Source organism: Agelaius tricolor, unplaced genomic scaffold (assembly GCF_023055355.1).
Source record: "Agelaius tricolor isolate 1412-34295 unplaced genomic scaffold, bAgeTri1.0.p SCAF_2, whole genome shotgun sequence".
Lineage (NCBI taxonomy): Eukaryota > Metazoa > Chordata > Aves > Passeriformes > Icteridae > Agelaius > Agelaius tricolor.
This window is the reverse complement of record NW_027269262.1, coordinates 8748738-8770000: the sequence shown is the minus strand read 5'-3', so window position 1 is coordinate 8770000 and position 21263 is coordinate 8748738. Positions and strand designations below refer to the sequence as shown.

The following is a 21263-nucleotide window of genomic DNA, read 5'->3' as shown; positions in this document are numbered from 1 at the left end:
TTGGTAGCAATTCATCCTACCTCAAATCTCCATGACTTGCTGAAAAACAGGTCCTGCCTTTGAATTTTTTTAATGTCTTTTTACCTTGAGTGTGCTGCACTACAGCAAAGACAAGGGGAGTTAGAAATGTTTGAGCACAGTGCAGACTAATCACTGTGTCACTCAAAAGGGGACTTAAACCTTTAAAATCTTTTTTTGCACGCCATCATCATTAAAACGCACTGCCTGCTTTCTGATACCGACGGAAACAAAGGAAAACCAGGAGCACCAGAACCTGCAGCACTCGCATCTCTGGGAGAGCAGTGAGCACCACAACAACAGCAGCAGCAGCAGCAATGGCGAGGGAAAAAACCCTCATTTATAACCAGTGACAACTAAAACCTATGAAGTTTTTAAAAGAATGTGATTGTTGTCAAAAGGAATTGGGTACAACAATGCTGCGTTCAGCTCTGGTTCCACTCAAAGCCGTGGCTGAGGGGCTCTGGGAAAGCTGCTGGAAGGCTGGTGGGCACAGACCAGCAAGAAAGTGAATTTTGCATACTGTACGGATCATCGCTCAGTTCAGGGCAGTCATATTGAATCTGTGATCAACCAATTGTGCTTCATGAAACCGTCAGCCCTCATTTATGTCTAGCTGTTTTCTTCTGTCCTGCTGTAAACAAGCTCTGCTCTGAGCTGTCTCCCTACCCTTATCTGCTTACGAAGATCACACAGACAGACCTCATCAGCAGCCTTAGAGTTAAAGTTAAAGTTACTGCTTCCAGACAGCAGTCCCCATGCAAGCTGGAAGTCAAAAAGAAGAGCAACTTTGGAATGACAGAGTTTTAGTTCCTTTTAGGAAATGCATACCTTAGATTCATACACATACTGGCATGTTATGTCTCTTTCATGAAATTAAATTAGGTGTTCCTAATATGAACAACTGTTTCTAACATCAGCAAACTAGCTCAGCAGATTCATCCATGGTTTTGTTTGTGGGTTGGTTGTCTTGTTGTAGGTTGTTGGGTTTTTTTTGTTTTTTTCCTCTGGGGCCTTGTTTGAATACAGCCAAAAGAGAAGTAGCTGGAAATATTGTCAATCTGGTAGGGCTCCAAGAACCTAATAAGGCCTGAAATGCTCTAAGGAGTGTAACAATGGTAAACAGGAACAGGTATGTTGGCTTCTGTTCTCATTCACTTCAGTGAGAGCATTAGCCTTTCAACGGAAAGCAGAGCACAGTTTTCAAAGAATGATCCTCTTGCATAAAAAGGGATAGAGCTTCACTAAGCACTTATTCCTCTGTGAACACACTCACACACACACAAATGCATTACTTGGTATTTACAGCATTTAATTCTTGCAACCAGCTGCTAAGTCCCTGTTAAGGCTTTCCGTTATGCAGCTGGAGCTGGAACCTTTTCCTTTCTCCCAGCCTATTACTTTGTCTATTTAAGGGATGGCAGCCAAAGAGAAACAGCTTGGTATTTGCACCTGTCTGCTTTAAGTACTCCATGTTAGATTTTGCAGAGAACAAACTCTTCATTGCTAAAGAGAATGACACTTAGGAGGGTCAAAGATGATTTTAGCTGACTCTGCAGCAATCAAAAATAAATAAAATTAATAAATAAATCACCCCACTCTTTGTTTATTCCAGCTAGACAATGAGGCGAAAGGAAAAGGCTTGTTGTAAAAGAGCAGCTCGGTGTGTGGGTGGAAGATGTAACCCTGTGTGTCTAGTCTAATAGAACACCAGGCACAGCTAGGCATGAGTGAACCTGCACGCTGCCCACGCAGGAGCACGTGGGAGAGCTTTTGCCTCTTCCCCTATAAAACACAGAAATGCTTCAGAAAACAAACATGTGCTAAGAATCCTTCTGAATTTCTACATACCGGACTGCCTTTTGAGGACCCACAGAAAGCTTTGCTGCCTAGACAGTGAGACCTACGAGAAAATTGATTTTATACAATTAAAAAGAATTGTACACTCCATTCATGGGTATGCTCAGAGGTGTGCAAGCGTGGCCATACAGAGCCCCACTAGCCGGAGAGTAAATCGGTGAGGGTGTACATCAAGAGAGTAACCCACGTGTGATCTTTCAGCCCTACACAAATTATCTTAGCACTTTTGCTTCTTGCTAGGAAACAAATGCGGTGCTTTCAGTCAACTTTGGTTTACAATTGCACTGAAAGAAACAACAATCTCACTGGTGTATTAGTTCAGTTACTAAGAAGTAGTCTTTTTATTGCTTGCTCTTAAAATAGAAAAGCCCTCAAAAAACTCAAGCTACAGAGCTGATGACAAGAACAAAAATGCCAGGGGAAGAAAGAAAAACTAGAAGGGAAATAAAACAAAGTAAAACATACAATTTATTAAACAAAACATTGGTGCTCCATTTTGATTTCATAAATTGTCCCCATTTGTACTTCCTGCTTAAACAATAACTAACATGATGATGGGTTAAATGAAGTTGAGATTGTCACAAACATGGCCTCACTAGTAATTAATGTAGTTTAATATGGTTGTTGGCACACATCTCACATGACAGATAATGTTCCAACATGTCACTGATAGGACCTTTCAGCACAGCTTTAGGAGATCTACCAGGCATTGCTGAGGTTGGTTGGGTCAAAGGGTTGAACCATGTGTAATTCAGAACAGAAGAGGTCCCACGGTCACTCCACAAAAACAATTACACTACTTATTTCACTCCATCCCTTGCCCGAAATTCACAAGCCTCACAGTTTCAGCGCAGTCAATCTCACTCTGCCCTGGGGCTATGAGCCACATGAAAATATGTGGTGCTGTGTTTATAAATCTAATCAAAAATAGAAACAGTAGACAAGCACAATGAGGTCCTACTATGGATCATGGGAATTCTCTAAATTCTGAAGGCACTTTTGTTTAACTTCTGTGGGCCTTCTCCTACCATTACATTGTCTGGTACTCTCGTTAATCATCTCCTTGACTTGTCAATGCTATAAAGGAGCCTATGCGTCTGCTGACTTCCCTCCCATCACACTACAAATAATATTATGAAATAGCAATGCTAGGAATAGCCCCTTTCAAACTTTTCTCTTTGGAAAGCATGGCTTTTGCTTCACTTACCCTTTTCTCCATGCCAGCCTGTCCTTTCTCAGACCTGCAGCAAAAAATGCTTCCTCCTGCAACAAAGGAAAGGCAGTACATCTGAATTTTCAGTCTGCAGTTCTTAATACATCTAGGTTTAACACCCACACTTGCAGAGTACCAGCCCATAAACCTGCAGAGATGGGAGGGGGGGGGGCGGGGGGGGATCTTTCCTGATGCCATCCCCTCTCTGACCTTGTCAAAGAGCAAAGGGATGATATAGTGCTGCTCCTTCATTTCTTTTTAAAAAAAAATTTGCATCAGCTAGTTAAAAAAAAACCTGCTAACAAACATAAACAAAAACCCATAACTTAAGATCAGATGAAGCAATGCCAACAAAAACTTAGTTTTAAGTGGAAGCAGGCCAGAAGTAGATAATTTCTACCACCAGAGAGTAACTAGTAACATGTCACAGAGTTTTCTGTAGAATACACCTTACTTGAAGACTACAGTATCAAAGCTGTCAAACACAGGAACACTTCTGTAATCTGGCATATACATGGCTCCCATTTGTGCCTCTTTTCCTATGCCGGGAGTTCCACTAAAAGGATTAAAATTTTCCTCTACTTTGAGGTTATAATTTTGCAAGCATACAATAACTTCACCGTTTATATATCACGTCAGCAAAAAGGCCTCATTTTTATTCCAGCTACTTTTGTCTCTATGTGGGAATAAAATTTGTTCATTCAAAATGGCCAGACAGGTAGCCCCTGCGACCACTGAAATCAATGGCAAAACTGAGTCTGACTCCACAGTTGCAGGACCTGACCCACAATAAATAACAAGCTTCTTCCTAAGCCAGATTTTCCCTTGAGCATTTACACAAACACACTTTCAGGTTATTTTGCTGAGCCTGAAAACAAAACAAGATTTTGAACAATTAAAAATATCCCTTCAGAATCCCTCAGAAGCCTTAGGTGACCTTCTGGGTCAGAAGATGCCCTGTACAAAGTACATGTTTGGCCCCACTTGAGGAAACTCTCTCTCCTGAGGGCAGCAGGCAAAGAAGTGCCTAATTCTGAGTGTGTGCTTAGATTTCATTGAAATCAATACAATGGACAGTGGACAAGGCCACAAGTGCTCCACGGAAAAAGGCTGCATTGTCACTCCAGTTTCTCACTAATGAATTAAGGGCTGTGCTTTTGCCCAGGCTTTGCTGGTGCTGAGAGCCTGCTGACCTTTGCCATCACTCCTTGATTTCAGCGCCCTTCTTGGGGTGCCAAGGCCATTGAAGCAATGCTGGGGGCTGTGAATCCAGCAGCTCCTGCTCCTCCTAGAGCCAGCCCTTCCCAAACAGCCCCTGCACTACAGCCCACAACTATGCAAAGCTCTCTGCCCCCAGGCCACTGTGCAATATCAAAAATAAAGCCCCAGCAAGACCCTGCAGATAGGCTCAAGTCACAGATCTGGTCATTGTACGTCTCGGAAAACAACTCTAGTCACAAATCAAAAATCTGGGATGGGTTTTCAAGACAAAGTAGTATGTGCCTTTCCAACTACTGGAACTGTACATCCACTGGATGCAACAGGTACTTGTTTGAAGCCCAATAGCATGGCATATGGCTTGTTACAACTCAAAGGGGAACAGCAAAAAAGAACCACCTGTATGAACCAAAAGAAACAAAACTTGAAAGGGCTCCTTTCCTCCTCAAAGTAGAATGGTGAAAAGCTGCCAGCAGAAGAGAACTGATCAAGACATCAACTGTGAATGCAACATTTTCAACTATGGTCAACATCTGTGCATTGTAGAAGAGCCAAAGATGCAGCAATAAGGACTTGTGAAGCCAGAACAGCCCAGGAATCCAAACATTAATGGGAAGACTTGGAGTTTCATCTTTAAAAATGTGATTGATTAAATAAGGACAGCAAAGACAAAGACAGATAAACAATGAGCTCAGAAGAGACATTAATAACATCAGGCTCTTAACACTGATTTTCTTAGAGTTCGAGAACTTCCTATTACTTGGGTTTTCCAGGAAATTTATTTTTGTTTGTTTGCTTTGGTGGGGGACACTTCATTGTTTTTTTATAAATGAAGGTGTTAGACATTGCTTTTCCTTTTATCTTTATAGTACCAAATGCAACACATTCAACTCTGTATCAACTGATGTTGACTGTGGCCTTAGTTAACCTCACCAGCCTATTTTCTTTAGCTGGATAACAGCTGAATCATTAGCATTCAACTAGCTTGCAGTCCTGAAAGAATACAGCAAAAACAGAGTACATGATCTTCTCAGCAATCAAAACATAACATAAAAAGTATCTGAGATCCCACCAGGTATTTTATTTCATACCTGGCTGATGTATTTTGCATTAATTAGGGATGGACTTTAGTTATTTTTAAGTCCATTTGTAGTAAAATGGCAAAGCAAAACAACTACTTAGAAGTTCTTGACCTGGATAGTCCATTTTGTTTTCTAATTTTTCACCCAATTATGCTTTTTTCTCCCCACAAGAGGAAAAACTAAGGTAGCTAGATTAAATATGCAAGATATATTAATAACTTTCTGTAGTGAAAGCAATGTATTTTTTAATACAAAAACGGAGGAATTAGAGAGATGTACAAAAACACTCTTTTAGCACCACAACCCTATTAACAGGCTCCCATCACCAGCTGCAGCTCTGGGAGAGATCAAAACAACACACTTTTTCACTGGAGCATGCTCAGGTACATATTTCTCACAACAGTTGATATTTTATGCTGTATCAGCCACCAGAAATCACTTTGACCAATGTACAACAAGGGCCTTACAAACGCAGCCATAAAACGTACAGTTTTCACCACGCTGCCACAGGGCAGGAGAGAGCCCTCCTGCTGGTAGCTGTGCACCCAGAATCTCCCCAGGGTGCACCCCAATGCCCAGGCACATTATCAAGGAGAGCAATGCCCAGCATAGCTGAGGTGTTGGAGGAGAAGCAGCAGGTTCATGGCAGGAGCAGCAAAGCAACAGTTTGTCACAGCGGGGGCTGCCCTCGCTCAGCCCTCACCTTCACCTGGGGCACCATCTATCACATGCTAAGAAGCAGAGCTGTGAGATCCCTGTGCTACAATATCAGCAGAAACCACTGAGTAAATGATAACCCTAACAGCCCCGCTTGCAATTCCCTTTGGACTCTCTCATAAATACCAGGTAGCCAGCCTTGGTCTTTAAGAAATATTTCTTCAGGGGAAAATTGCACCTCCAGTGAAGAGAATCCATCAGTCACTTAAATTCAGCAGGGCTGACCTTTGAAGCCAAAAGCACTGTGCTTATCCTCCTTTAATCATCAATTTTGGGAGCAGGTCCTTCAAAGTAATTTCAGATCCATGCTATATTTTTTCTTTTTAATTTTTCTTTTTTTTTTTTAATTTATAAGGAAAGGAGTTTTCTGCAATACGCCTTTATAAAGATAATTAACATACTCAAAATTAGGCTCACATTCAATTCATTCATTTGATAGGTTGTGATGTTCCTAGCCTTTTTCTGTGTGTCTGAAAAGATGGATAGATACACAATTTTTCTAATGATAAACCTCAGTAGGCAGCTAAGCACCACTCAGCTGCTCACTCACTCTCACTGGAATAGGGGTTAGAGTCAGAAGGAAAAAAGTACAAAAACTCATGGGTTTAGATGCAGACAGGTTGGAGGAGACCTTAAAGATCATCCAGTTCCAATCCCCCTACCATAGGCAGGGACACGTGTCACTAGACCAGGTTGCTCAAAGCCCCATCCAACCTGGCCTTGAACACTGCCAGGGATGAAGCATCCACATCTTCTCTGGGAAACTCATCACCCTCCAGTAAAGCATTCCTCCCAAATAGCTAATTTAAACCTAATCTCTTTTAATTTGAAGCCATTCCCTTTTGTCCTGTCACTATGTGCTCTTGTAAAAATCTTTCTCCATCACTCTTGTAGGCTCCATTCAGGTACTGAAAGATCATTATTAGAATATCCTGAAGCCTTCTCTTTTCCAGGCTGAATGATCCCAGTCCCTTAGCCTTCCCTCATGGGAAAGGTGCTCCATCCCTCTGATCATCTTGGTGGCCCTGCTCTGGATTTGCTCTGACAGGTCCAGGTCCTTCTTCCTGTGCTCAGGGCTCCAGAGCTGGAAGCAGCACTCCAGGTGGGGTCTCACCAAGGCAGAACAGAGTGGTAGAATCACTTCCCTTGCTCTGCTGGCCATGCTGCTTATGGTGCAGCCCAGGATATGGTTGGCCTTCTGGGCTGCCAGAGTTTATTTTTTTAAATTAAGGGAAAAAAAGAAAAGGGAGTAGGGAGGGAGACACAAGTAAACCACGATCCAAAAGGAAACAATTGCTCACCACCAACTGACTGATGTCCAGCCAGTCCCCAAACGCCTTTCACCCACTCCCCTCACATTCTGTTTTATTGCTGGACATGACATCATATATTATGGAATATCCATTTGATCAAATGGAGTCAGCTGTCCCAACTTCTTCCCCTCCCAACCTCTTGCATAGCCCCAGCCCACTCACTGATGGGGTGGTGTGAGAAACAGAAAAGGTTTTGACACTCTGTAAGCACTGTTCACCAACAGGTAAAACATCCCCATGTTATCAACACTGCTATAACAAACCCAAAACACAGACCCACACAAGCTACTATGACAATATTTTATCTCAGCCCAAACCAGCAACTCCTGCGAAAGCTGGAAATACCAAAATTTTAGGTTTCGTGCCACCATTCCAATATTCCCATTTCCCACCAAATGGAAAGCACCACACATGAATGTTGACCATACCACTTCAGAGCCTGGCTTATGGATGACCATCTCCTGATAAAGTCCCAGGGCTCATGTTTAAAAGTACTGAAATTTTTAGTGATCTTCACCTGACAGTTGCCATTGAGGGAGGAAAAAAGCCAGCCCCAGCCTGGACAAAAGGTTTTCCAGAATGGGATGAAAAGCTCCCAGTCCTTCTTTCCAGGATTTTTAATTTTTTTTTCTTTTTTTTTCTTTTTTTTTTTTTTTTTTTTTGCAGAGCTGCCCACTGCAAGACTTGGAGACAGCTCAGATTAAGATGGCAGCAGGTGGCAGGATTGAGAGACCAAGCACAGTAAAAAAATCATGCTCCTTATGGTTGTGGTCAAGCCAAAAATTCTTTTTCCTCCAGTTTTCTACTTGTAAAACAGGTGCTCCTTGTTACCTTCATGATTCTACCAGCCACAGTGAATTTCTGCACAGCACTCTGGATGCAACATCATGGTATCAGGAACTTCAGCACTGCCACTGTCCTTAATTTTCCCTTCCCACCCACATCCCAGCTCTTAACCAGCAAAAAGAAAAAAAAAATTCTTTTCATTACAGAATGTTTTGTGACTTGTAATTCTTAAATTACATGGTCTTAACATTACAGAAGAATGTTAGAAGTACTGAGCTGCAGATGAAATCCTGAAAAAAATAATATGTGCTTTAGAGACAAAACCAGTGAATGATTTTGCTTGTGCAGAAACAGCATTGTAAACTCTAAGCAAACATCATTTGCAAAGGTAAATAAAAAAATCTAAGTATAAAGTACTCATTATCAGTCAACATTTGTGGCAAGAGACACAACCTCTTTTAAAAAGTGTTTCAGAATTTCCTCCCTAATTTATTTTCAGGGAACAAGTAGTTCATTTTCTGACTATATTTTGTATTTGCCATAGAGTTTAGTACTTCCTTATGAACGTCTACTTTTCATTTTCTGGTTACCACTACTACTGCTACTACTGCTACAAAGAAAAGCAAACCAATCAGAAGTTATTTTTAGGCACCCCACAGTTTAGGAAATCAGCCTACAATGATTGGAGCATAGTTTTCCAAGAAAGTTTCACTGCAAATAGCACAATCTGCACTCTCTTCTCAGGGAGAGAATCTGCACAACGAAAAATTCAGTTTTGCTGTTTGTTAGTTCAAAGATCAAAATTTCAAATATATATATGAAAGTGTAATATGAAGGGTTTTCTCTCTGAATTAAGCAAGAGTATAAGCAAGGATTCACTGGAAAATACAGGAAAATGCTTCTTGTAAAAGTTGCACTTGTTACATACATCACTTCAGATATCAATACTGTTGCTAATAGATCAGGAGAGTTTTCTTTCAGGCAAAGAGACAGAAATCATACAGTATGAGCAGTCCCAGAAGGAATACCTTTAGTTGTTCAAAACATATTTCACTTGCCTCTGGCAGGAGTTTCCAGATTAGTGTCATATATGTGTCAACACAAAACAACACAGGCTACTTGTTCATACATTCCCATTAGTCCCCCTTATATCAGCCTATATGCCAGCTGACACTGACTATACATATATATATCAATATATTCAACCCAGTGAGTGCACTCCCCTATCAGGTACTTGTTAATGAGACATAACCACCAAGTACGAGTGAAAGGAAACTGAGGCAATGGCATAAATTAGACAGGGAATTAGGAATTAGGTATGCATTTCTAATTTGAGTACCACTAATTAGAAATGGCGGTGTATAAAGACATATTTTGACTAATGAACAGAGTTGCAGTTTGGTTTTTATGACCCTGTTAGCTGATAAGACAGTTCACACACAGTTCAAAGTCTGCAATGGTTTCCATTAGTTTTCCATCAATAATAGCAGGAAAATTGTGCCTGGCATATTTTAAACTTTGTATCTTCACCCAGCACAGCTAGGTGTGAAGTTTCCTTGTCCCAGCCAGGAGATCTGCATTTGAAATTCTGACTCTGAGATTTGAATTCCTGGTCCAAATCTCCCTTTGAAATAAATACTAGTGATGTTTCATTTATTACATGTGAAGAACAGCTACCTCAGGACCTTGAACAAGCAAAGAATAGTCAAACATGACTGCTTCTGAATTCCTGCATTTTGGGATAGATGGCATGTCCAATAGGCCCAAAGCTGTTTTCTAACCAATGGAGAAGCTGTAAAACTGATATGCTCTCTGCTTGACTTCCTCTGGTAAAGCAGAAGAGTCAACAGCAATCCCATGGCACGCTCTCCTTGATGATGCAGCAGCTTAATAAATTCTTGCTGTCTGCCCCCTTCTTCTCTCCAGCCATTCACTCCTGTCCTTGGAAAGCAGTTCACTGAAGTCTCACTGGGCTGTACTTACTGTAGATCTAAGCCAGATTAAAAATATCTGTCCCCAAACCACCTCTTTTTTCATTATTTACCTTGAACCACTTCACTGGTCATGCACTTGGTTCTGCCACGACAGCCGGGGCACAGCCAACTCCATCAAGGAAAAAGATTATCCTTAAGTGAGCTTTACCATCAGAGAAAATATATACTAAAACTAGACCTCCATAATAACATTAAAGTTGACTACCAGCCCCATAAACTAAGATTCTGAAAATATGTATATTTCCTCCACCAGCAGAACAAAGTGAAAAACTACACTGATGGATACTGTGAGACCTAGAGTAGAATCTAATAGCATGTTGCAATAGTTACAGCTAATTAAAACAAAAGAGAGCCAAAACAAATAAACAACAACAAAAAACCAAACAAAACCAAAACAAAAAAAACCTTCAATGAGGTAGCATTCAGCAATGATTTGAGAATTTAGAAACAGGAAGGAGACACATTACCATGTGCAGCAATCCAGCACACACCCAGAGAGGATGCCCATACATTCTGTGTGTGTGTCTTCTCACCTGTCCACTGCCTTGGAGAAGAGCAGGGCAGCCCTACTTCCTTCTCACCCATTTGGGCACAACTTGATGCCCCACACCTACTTCCCCAGTTTTGGATTGGTGCAGTCTGGAAGTAAAAAAAACAATGACTTTGCCTTTCCACACAGGTTCATCAAAAGGCTTAAAGATCAGTGAAGTTTTTTGAGGTTTTAGTGGCATACTAACATTTTGATAACTTGTCTTGGAAGAGGCAGTTTTACATGACAAGGTGGGTAAGTTGAGCCAGAAGAAGCTGTTTTCTGAGCATTACTTGCCATGTTAGGAGAATAAGTGAGGTTTGGATTTCTTGGATTTTGCTATCTTGGGTCACACCCAATCTGAAAATAGACTTTAATACTTCATTTTTCACTACTTTAGAAAAGGGTTTGAAGAGCAATGCTACAAAGGATGTAATTTACTCATTTAAGACACTACAGTCTATAGGTTCATTGATTGTCTAGTTAGGATTTGGTTTGGACAATTAGTAGAATTTAAAAGCATCTTACATATTGAGTGGAAGACATTAAATGAGGAGGAAGTCTGTAATTTATACGTCTCAATCCTGAAAAGCATTTATTATGCACACACTTTCTCATTGCATGAATTACTTTATTGAACACAGCAGACTAAAGTACAAGCTCAGTCCCAACTGAGAACATTTGTAGTAAGAGGATGTGCGAAAATTTCTACATAACAGAAAAGACACAATTACATTTCATTTTTTTCTGACCCCTCATCCTTCCTTCTCCCTCCCTCCCTCAAATACTAAGTTAAGGACTAAAGGAACTCATTCTAATATCTTTTCAGCAATTTCAAGTTGGTATAATTTTACTGATTTGAGAGAACTTTGTGAAGTTCCTCATTCCTCATTTGGTGAAGATGAAAAGAATTTCAGATACTTACTGCTGATCAGTCACACATAAGATAGCCCAAATACTAAGCTCTTTTTCACTGGAAATTTCAACATATTTCATACCCTAATAAACTGAGGGTTTTCTCATGCAAATTTTAACAGCAGACAATACAGAGTTAAAAAGGGTGACATGACATATTATGAGATTGTATACAGTTTATTGTCACCTTAAGTCATCCCTATTCATTTATTGACCAGGGGTTAACTACTTAACAGGATCCCAAAAATTAAAATTGACATATGAAAAATCCTTCCCAGTTGTCATTTGCTACTGCTTTTTCTTCAAGTGAAACCTGTGCTGGCCTACTACTTTTACTACTGGTTTACTACCTACCCAAAACAGGGGCCACAGATTGCTCAGTGTAGAAGCAGTAACTTCCAGCTATTAATGAGTAGCAACTTTTGAGACCAGACTGATTTTGTCTCTGCAGACTCTCCCACTGCAGCCTACATGGTTCTGAGCCAAAGTCAAATAAGGCATGGAGCCCACTGAGGAGACTGCCACTGGAAAACTTGAGAGCATGCTGTCAATATACTACACAAGTCCCATCCAAAATGTAGGGACCTCAGGAAATCCACAGAAGCTGGTAGAAAGAGCAGAAGTGACAAAATTAGAAGTTTCAGAATTAATACTTTGTGAAGTATTAATACTTACACAGATCTATCACAGATTGGACAGCAATTGACAAGAATTATTTATATAACATGTTTATTCCAGATGATATCTCCTTGTGGGTTTTTCCCATGATAGCTGAAAACTAAATTAACATTAAAACTAACATCACTGGTTTACTTCCTTCCCTTTAAATCAATTCACCTCCTAAACTGTTAACACCAAAATTAAATGAGAATTTTCAGAAGGTCATGTTAAACTCTTGTAAAATCAATCTCTCCCTCAGACTTCAAGAGATTATTGAAAGGCCTAATACAGCCCTGATCTACAAGTGAGTGGGTGATTCTGCACAGTGCCACCTTCCTCACATCAGGACTTGGAAGAAACCTTCAGCGGATCTTCCATTTTGTTCCATCGGAACAAAACCCATGTTTTTGCTCTGTACTTGACAGAAAGTATAGAAAGGTAGGAGTAGTAGTAGTAAAATGCATGATGTACTACCCAAAATGCCCCTTTCAGGCCCTGGCTCACTAATGGGGTCTTCCTAGTTTAGACTTTTCATGTTGCAAGTGGAAACTGTATTACAACTATGGCAACTGTATGTGGCTCTTTGTCTCAGAATGGATGGATTAATTCTCCTCCATTTTTGACTCATGAATCATAAATGGATGACATTCCAGTTTGAAGTTATCAATATTCCCATTGGTAAAGTTTAAGCCTTTAGATAGTTAATTCTTACACTTTACACTTTGGTGAAGGTGAAAAAGCAACTGTTCTTCCTTAAGATTCACAAAGAATGCCTAAAAAAATCCCTTTTCTTTTTTCCTTTGTTTCCTATTTTTCCCTTTTTTCTCCCCATCTTTTCAATATCTGAATTAAGAATGTGAAATCTCATATTTGGAGAGATTTTGTAAGTGCTTCCAGAGCAGTGGACAGCTGGACTAGGAAATATCTTCATCTGCTGGATGAGTGAAACTGCTGGATCTCTCACAGGCATCCCTACAACCAGTTATTGGGTTACAGTTAATAAAGACCAAAGAAAACAAAACAAAGATGATCACAGGAGTCTATGCTGCAGTAAGCTGTGTGTGGGCAAGTCACTCCTCAAGAAAAATCCAGCAGGACTCCATGAGATCCCAAAGGTCCTCTGCAATAGCATGACTGCAGGACTATGGGCTGAATTGAACGTGGAGCCCAGCTTCTAAATGCCTGGCCACATTCAATTCCTTCAGCCACTTAATTGCATCAGATGAACAGATTCTTAGTGTCACTTTATATGAATAATAAGGTGTTGTAATTTAATCCCAGCCAGAAACCAAGTCTGTACAACTGCTCACTCTGCCACCAGTAGGATCAGAGAAAGAATTGGAAGGATAAAAAGTAGAAAACCCATGAGTAGATATAAAGACATCTTGATAGGGAAAGAAAAAGTAGCTCACACTAGCAAAGCAAAACCAGGAATTAATTAACTTCTTCCCATGGGCAGGCAGGTGTTCAGCCCCCTCCGCGAGAGAAGGGCCCCTCACATGTAGTGGCTACTTGGGAAGACAAACACCATCACTCCAAACATCCCCCCCCCTTCCTCATTCTTTTCCCCACCTTTACATGCTGAGCATGATGCCATATGGTCTGGAATATCCCTTCGGTCACTTGGGGTCAGCTATCCTGGCTGTGTCTCCTCCCAGCTTCCCATTCATCCCCAGTATCCTCAATAGCGTGGCAGTACAAGGAGCAGAAAAGGCCTTGGCTCTGTGTGCAAGCTCTGCTCAGCAATAAGAAAAATATCTATTTTATCAACCCTGTGTTCAGAGCAAACTAGACAGCCCTATACCAGCCACTGTGAAGAAAATTAACTTCCCTCAAACCAAAATCAGCACATAAGGAAAACTGGACATTAAAGCTTGCCTCTAAACTTGAGGGCTTCTTTCTTTCCCTTGTACTAAACTATGACAACTTATCTGATAGAACAATAAATATCATATTAGCACTGGCACTCTGTAGCGTCCTATAAGCTTCTTAGCACTTTATTTTGCCCTAAAAACACTGTTTCATGCCAATAAAGTAGACTCATCTATGGTATTTGGCTAGAGATTCTGAAGTTCGTACTTTTGCGTGGAAGGAAAATATTTCCTTTTGCATGGAAATAAAGTATTTAAGGTAACGGTTTTATGAAGCAAACAATGACTCTTCACTGTAGTGACTCCTTTTTTCCATCAAACTTTTATGACAACAATAATACAGAAAAACAACAGGACAGATCAGAACCAGGAGTCTTCCTGGTCATCCCATCAGCAAAAACAATAGACATGGTATTTTTCAAAAGAGTTGTTTTGTCCTCTTACAAGAGTTATAACCACTTTGTAGTCTTTAATAACAAGTTCAAAGATGGGTTCACCTTAACAAAAAGATGAATCTGGAGTCACTATCCCATGGATCCCACAATAAAGGATATGCAGATATTTAATATGTTAAAAGCACTAACTCTTTGGTTTTTTCTGCCCTCCCTCCCCCAAGAAGAAAATCACAGGAAGAAGGCAAGTTTCAGGAACCAAGATATTCTACTTGAACCAAAAAATGTGATTTATTACCACATTTTCTTAAACTTATTCTTGGCTTTGATTCAGGTTCACTGTGTAATCTTGGACATGTCTCCAAGCTTAACTGCTAAGATTGATGGATGGCATGGACACATAAGTTGGGAAAGTTATCCAGGACTTGTTTCAAAACCCCAGATTCTGCCATGCCTGAAATCAGAAACTAGATTTTGAAACAGCCACTCAGAATACATCTTGGCACCTGGAGAACTTACTTTGACAGTGCAGGAAAAGTTGCAGGAAAGAAAAGGAAAGCTCTGCCCCAGTACAATTGGTTTGGCACAGGATCTGAGTTTTTCCACACAGCCATGGCTGCACCTGAGCACAGCTACTGGGGTCATTGGTTTCTTCTGATGGGGAAAATGCATTTTTAGAAATTAAATTTGGGGTGAGAAGGAAAGTAACATAAAGAGTTGCAGCAAGGTAAAACCCTTGCTTCAGCTACAATGAAGAACAAGCCTGTCTGGCATCCTTCAAAAAAATCTCCACCTATAAGCTGCCATCTGGTTGCAAGCTGACCAGAAACACACAATCTCCCTTCTCCTGAAACATGCAAGGCAATTACATGAGTCTCCATGTGAAGTTTACACTTCATACCCTATTCATCTACTAGGAAACAGCTTTCTTTGGCACACAGGCAACAGAAACAAGCTGGTTTCATATCAGGGTGTCAAAGAATTTGCTTCAGGTTGGACCATGAATGTTCATCCTTGATGCTGACGAGATGCCTTGAGAGCAGCTTCTTTCACACCATCTGCAAATGGTGCTACTGAATATACTGAATACTTTCCAGCACCAAGCCCAGGGGCACAGTTGTCATCTCAACATGGCCAAGTGAGGAAATTCTACTTCAGTGTCCTAGACCAAAAGCACCACAGGTGCAGAAAGTTACTAAACACAAGCAGCTGCTTCATATAACATAAGGGTACTTGAAAGGGGCAGTGAAGGAAATTGAGAAACCATGTGTGGGTGTGAAACATTGCATGATCATGGATATAGAAGAAGGAGGCCATATGAAACCAAATCAGAGAGGGCTTTGTATCAGCATTAAATTTGCCTGTTCTTACATGAAACAGTTTTAGGTGATTAGGAAGAAAAACAGTGAATGGTAACAGGGACTTTGCACCAGGACTTCAGCCTCCACAGACTGTTACCCACAATTTTTTAGTAGAGCTACATCATCCTATACTCGTAGAGGATAAGTCTCTGACTTATGTGGAAAACTTTTGATTTTTTTTTTAATGCAGTTTCTCCCAGCAATTGTTACACTCAAGAAGTGAGTGCACTTCAAATCCTGAGCATTGGAGGCTGCTGGTAGTGACAGTCCCACATTCAAAACCACAATACTGTGTTGAGTTCAACGTCTGTTTGCATTTCCAAGAATCATAGACTGGTTTGGGTCAGAAGGACCTTAAAGATCACCCAGTTCCAACCACCTTACCATGGGCAGAGACACCTGTCACTAGACCAGGTTGCTCAAAGCCTCACCCAACCTGGCCTTGAACACTTCCAGGGATGGGGCATCCACAGCTTCTCTGGGCAATCTTTTCCAGTGCCTCCCCTCAATGTCTGTAAAGAATTTATTTCCAATAGCTAACCTAAACCCACCCTCCTTCAGTTTAGAGCCATTACCTCTTGTCCTGTCACTACAACCCTTTGTAAAAAATACCTTCCAGCTCTCTTATGGGCCTGCTTCAGAAACTGGAAGGCTGCTCTAAGGTTTACCTAGAGCCTTCTCTTCTTCCAAGTTGAACAACTTCAACTCTCAGTCTGACTTCATGGGACAGGTTCTCCAGCCCTCTGATCATTGTCGTGGCCCTTATGTGGACATCTTCCAATGGGTCCCTTCTTTATATTGGTGGGTCATCCAGAACTGGACACAGTAACCAGTCTGGGTAACTTGAGAGCAGAGTAGAGGGGCAGAATCAACTCCCTTGACCTCATCTTGCTTCTTTTGGTGCAGCCCAGGACATTGTTGGTCTACTGGACTCCAAAAACATATTGTCGGGTCATGCTAATTTTCTTGCCAACAACACCCCCAAGTCCTTCTCCTCAGGGCTGCTCTCAATCTATTCTCCACCCAAGCCTATTTGTGCCTGGGATTGTCCCACTCAGGTGCTGGACTCAGCCTTGAGCTTCACGGGATTCATACAATGCCATCTCTCAAGGTTCTCAAGTCAAGGTCCCTCTGGATGGCATCCCCTCCTTCCAGCATGTCACCTGCACCACAGTTTGGTCTCACTGGCAAATTTCCTGAGGCTCAATTTCCTGAGTCCTCAATCCCACTGTCCAATCACCAACAAAGATGGCCCCAACACCAACCCCTAACACCTCTTGTCACTTGCAGATGTTCTGGAATTAAATTATTTGCTCCTATTTGTTTCCATTCCTATGTAACAATATTTCAACTCAGAAACTAACAACACAGTGTGATGTATGTTTACACAGTTGTATTTGAATATTTTTGTGTATAAAAGTTAACTAAAGCCAAAGTGAAAATGACTGATAAAGATCTTTCTCTTTCCTTTGTATTGCTGCCATTAATACTGTAAGTTGTTTCTTAAATACTAGCCAAAAAATTTTGACTCGTTTAGGAACTAGTCAAACCTGTGCTCCTGGCTTTCCAGTAAAAACTGTCACATGTTAAGAGACTCACATCTTCTCAGATCCTCCTGCTACCTCTTGTCCATCATTATCCCAGATTAATGCCTGTACCTCCTTTGTTCTGCAACGGCCTTTGCTGACAGTTCTCCAAAAAAGTATCTTGCTGTTCTTCTTGTTGAGAAATGCATGCCACCAACCATCCTTCTCATTTAAGTAACCACAGAGCAGTCACATCATGCCGTTTTCTCTGGGTCATTTGTGCAATGTCAGGTAAGGCAGGATGTGACTCAGCCATGACTGGCTTCAGAAGTAGGACTCTGAAATCTTCTGGTTTCAGTTTACTTTGGGAATTCTTGGGACTGGCAGATAAAGGAAAGTGAACCAAGAGAAAATCAATGATAGATGCTCTAAACCTTGGTCTTCTACAAAGCTTCCATGTATCCCTTCCTCAGAAGGCATTGATTCTGTAGTCCTCTGAAGGCTAAAGGAGATTATGGAACCTGATTTTTCCTCTTTCTATTCCCTTTTTTTCCCAGTTCCACCAAAGAAATCTTCCTTTCCTCCAGCTCTAGGCTGTTTAATGTTAGAAAGCAATTGTTCTGTCAGCAATACCTGGAAAAACTCTTCCCAGATGGAAGATCCTATCTCCTCTTTCCCTTTTAGTGAGGGTGGCTTGGAAACCACCTTCTCATGAACCAGGCTTCTGCCTCCACCTTTGCTTTGAGACAAATCCTTGTTATCCTTGCCTAAGGATGTCCTGTGCTCTGAAGGATGGCTTGAGGCCATCCTTCACAAAAGCCAGAGAACCTTGCTTAACATTCCTAATCTCAGAGATACACACAAGCATACACTAAAGTTCTGATCAAGGCCGTGGAAGGCTGCATTTCTTAAACATTTGTAATTATAATATCAAACCATAAGATACACCTGTTCACATTCCTTTAGCCTAGAAAGTCACTTTTTCCTAAATGATATCACAGCCTCTCTTACACAGTGTGGTGAAGGTGAATGAATTTCATAGCACTACATTTCATAGAACTGAGCTGAACCTCGCATGACTTGCATATGGATGCCAGGTACAGCCACAATTTAATCCTCTGCTATTCATGAAAACAAAGAGCATATGCCTTTATCAATTCCATTGATCCAAACTAATATTTTCATGGACTACTTGGCATTAAGACACAATATTTATACCCAAGATAAGGAAAATGATAAGTTTCTTTTCCATACATTATTTTATCTCACTGGGTCCCTCCCACTACATTTTCTTAGACTGATATGACTCACAAATGGCCCTGCAAATACACTTCATACACTTCTCCCATATAGACCTACTTGCACAAGTGGACCCCCTAAAAGGTGCAACAGATCCAAAGAGGGGACAGAATGACCAGAGAGGATAGAAATCAGAAGCACATAATAACCTTTTAGGTTAATTCCCACAATTTTCCCAGGTAAACATGTCTGATATGAGCACTTCAATCATGCACGGATAGATGACACATTTGTGTGTGGGCAGAGGATGAAATTGGGTGTGGACTGCGTGCCTCTGCAACAGGCACAGTGATAGGTCTAACTCAGCACCAGAGGCACTGAGTCATTTGTTCAGAGCTTAGAGTTCTTCATCATTCCCTTTATCACATGGAAAAATCCTGGCTGGATTGCCTGAAAATCTTTCCTTGCTGGCTGGGGCCCAATCTGAGAGAAAGGCCAACAGCACAGCAGGATTTAGACACACTTGGAAACCCTCCCCAAAGTCCACTGATTCATGGAAAGGGATTGTATACCCCCACAATAACACTGAGCACTCAGAACAGTGTTTTTGCTTCTTCCCTCCTTCTGCAGAATGAGCATAGGTGAAAATAAACAGGCTTGTAAGTATCTTAAGTGACACTTGAAGGATTGAGCTCAGAGGCAATTGAAAAATCCAAGCATCTAACCCAGTGTATGGAAGTGTGTAGAGGAAAAGCAATATCTAATTTTGGGCAATGATCACCGTGATCACCACAGATGCTGACAGTGAGTAAACATCTCTATATTCTGAAATCATGCCCAGCATCAGTTTCACATTTTCTTTTTCCTACCTTTTCAACACAAATTGGTAAATTAGCTACATGCCAGCAAACCCAGTGGCATGATGGCAGAGATGTACTCCCTTATTCTCAAAGCAAAAACGTAACTACAGCCAATCTTAACAGCCTGAGCCAAAAAAGACCTCAGAAACTCTTATGAAGACATGACAATATCACACAATAATACCACAAGTAAGATAGCTGTCGTGGCTTTACTTCTTGTACTACCTCATAAGACCATGGCAAAAATCTGGTATATATAAATATTCCTGCTGTAGGCAGGAAGAAAAAATATATTGTTACTGCATAGTTTCCAGATGCAGGCCTTGACCACTACATATATGCAGTCAAGTGAGAAGCATTATAGGAGAGGTATTATGTATTACAGAGGAATTATATTACCTACAGCCCTAACGAGAGGGGAAAAAAGGTGATGCTTGTTAGAGTAGGTATTGTTCCCAATTCTCCCCCAGCAGGTAAAACTTACACATGTGGCAAGAGCAGGTTGCAGGGGATGAGCAACCAGAGGAGTGGCTAATTAGCCCCTCTGGTCGAGAAGTAGCTGATTAAATGTGCCAAGTTCAGGGCTCTAGGCTGGAGGTCAAGCCCATCTTTATGTCCTGTCCTCCTGCTTTTGTTGTCACTCAGAAGTGGCTTCTGCATCAGTAAAACCTTTCAGATCAGATTGATAATGTTGGTATCTAACTCTCCTCTTCGCATCTGGCTTCATAGTAATCTTAATTGATAATCAAGTTCTCAGAGAATGGTTTGTCTGTTGAAGAAAGCAAAGTTTCTATTACAGCTTAGAGAGCTTATCTCCTTCCTGCCTAATGCAGGATTTCTTTTTCTTTTCGCTGAAACAGCTGGAGACCACCACCACCACCATAGGAGACTGGGAAGTGAACTGGATGAACTCTGAATCTAACATAAATCACAGTTTCTGTTCTCTCAAAAAAGCATGATCAAATGATTAATGATGAGAGTGAACCATAACTGAGACATAGGCTGATCCCAGAAAGTGAGTCAAACCCGAAAGTTCACCAGCACAGATCTTTATATCAATACTAAAGATCAATTTGGTCAGAAGGTTCCTAAAACAGAAGTCAGGATGAATGACTAAAATCTGGGTAGACAAGATCCTGCAGCAGCCATCAGATAAAATCGGGTAAAAATGCAGTTTGTTACAGAAGTCAGCCAGCTCCCTGCATGTCCCAACAACGGTACCCCCAAAAATGCAAGCCCCAGCTGCATGTAAATAGACAGTTCCATTCTTCACATACACCCTGGCTGCCTCTCATTAGCATGAAGCCTACATGTATTATCATGGTTTGTAGAGGTCTGACAACAGAAGCCTGAGCAATGTTATCTCAAGGATTCCTTGTGCCCCCCAGGCACTCTCCGTGCCCTCCACTGTCTTTGTGCAGCAGTTAGACCATGAGCTGACTGCAAAGGGAGCCCTTTGTTCTGTTTGCAGAAAACGTGTGAGTGACGACAGCAGCAGGAATAATAAATATAAATGGTATTACGCACACATGCAAACATCCCTGTGGAAAATTCAGCCATAGGGTGAATACCCAAATTTTACTTGTCACTTAGCTATTTATAAAGTCAAAGAGACTCAGAAATAGCAAAAAATACTTATCCTTGCCAAAAACATCTCCCAGAGTGGACAGCCCCAGGGGCTGAGATCTGAGCTCTGCTCCAAACAGCAG

At 41.1% G+C, this 21263-nt stretch overlaps 1 protein-coding gene across 1 annotated transcript in view; it reads right to left on the bottom strand.

Annotated features, from left to right (window-relative positions):
- The window catches only part of LOC139602408 (uncharacterized), a 180274-nt gene that overhangs the window by 157817 nt on the left and 1194 nt on the right, over positions 1–21263 (bottom strand). Inside the window, exon 2 of the mRNA XM_071452252.1 lies at positions 3086–3141. Coding sequence (XP_071308353.1) covers positions 3086–3097 — 12 coding nt within the window. The 5' untranslated portion in view covers positions 3098–3141. The remainder of the gene's footprint in view (positions 1–3085; positions 3142–21263) is intronic.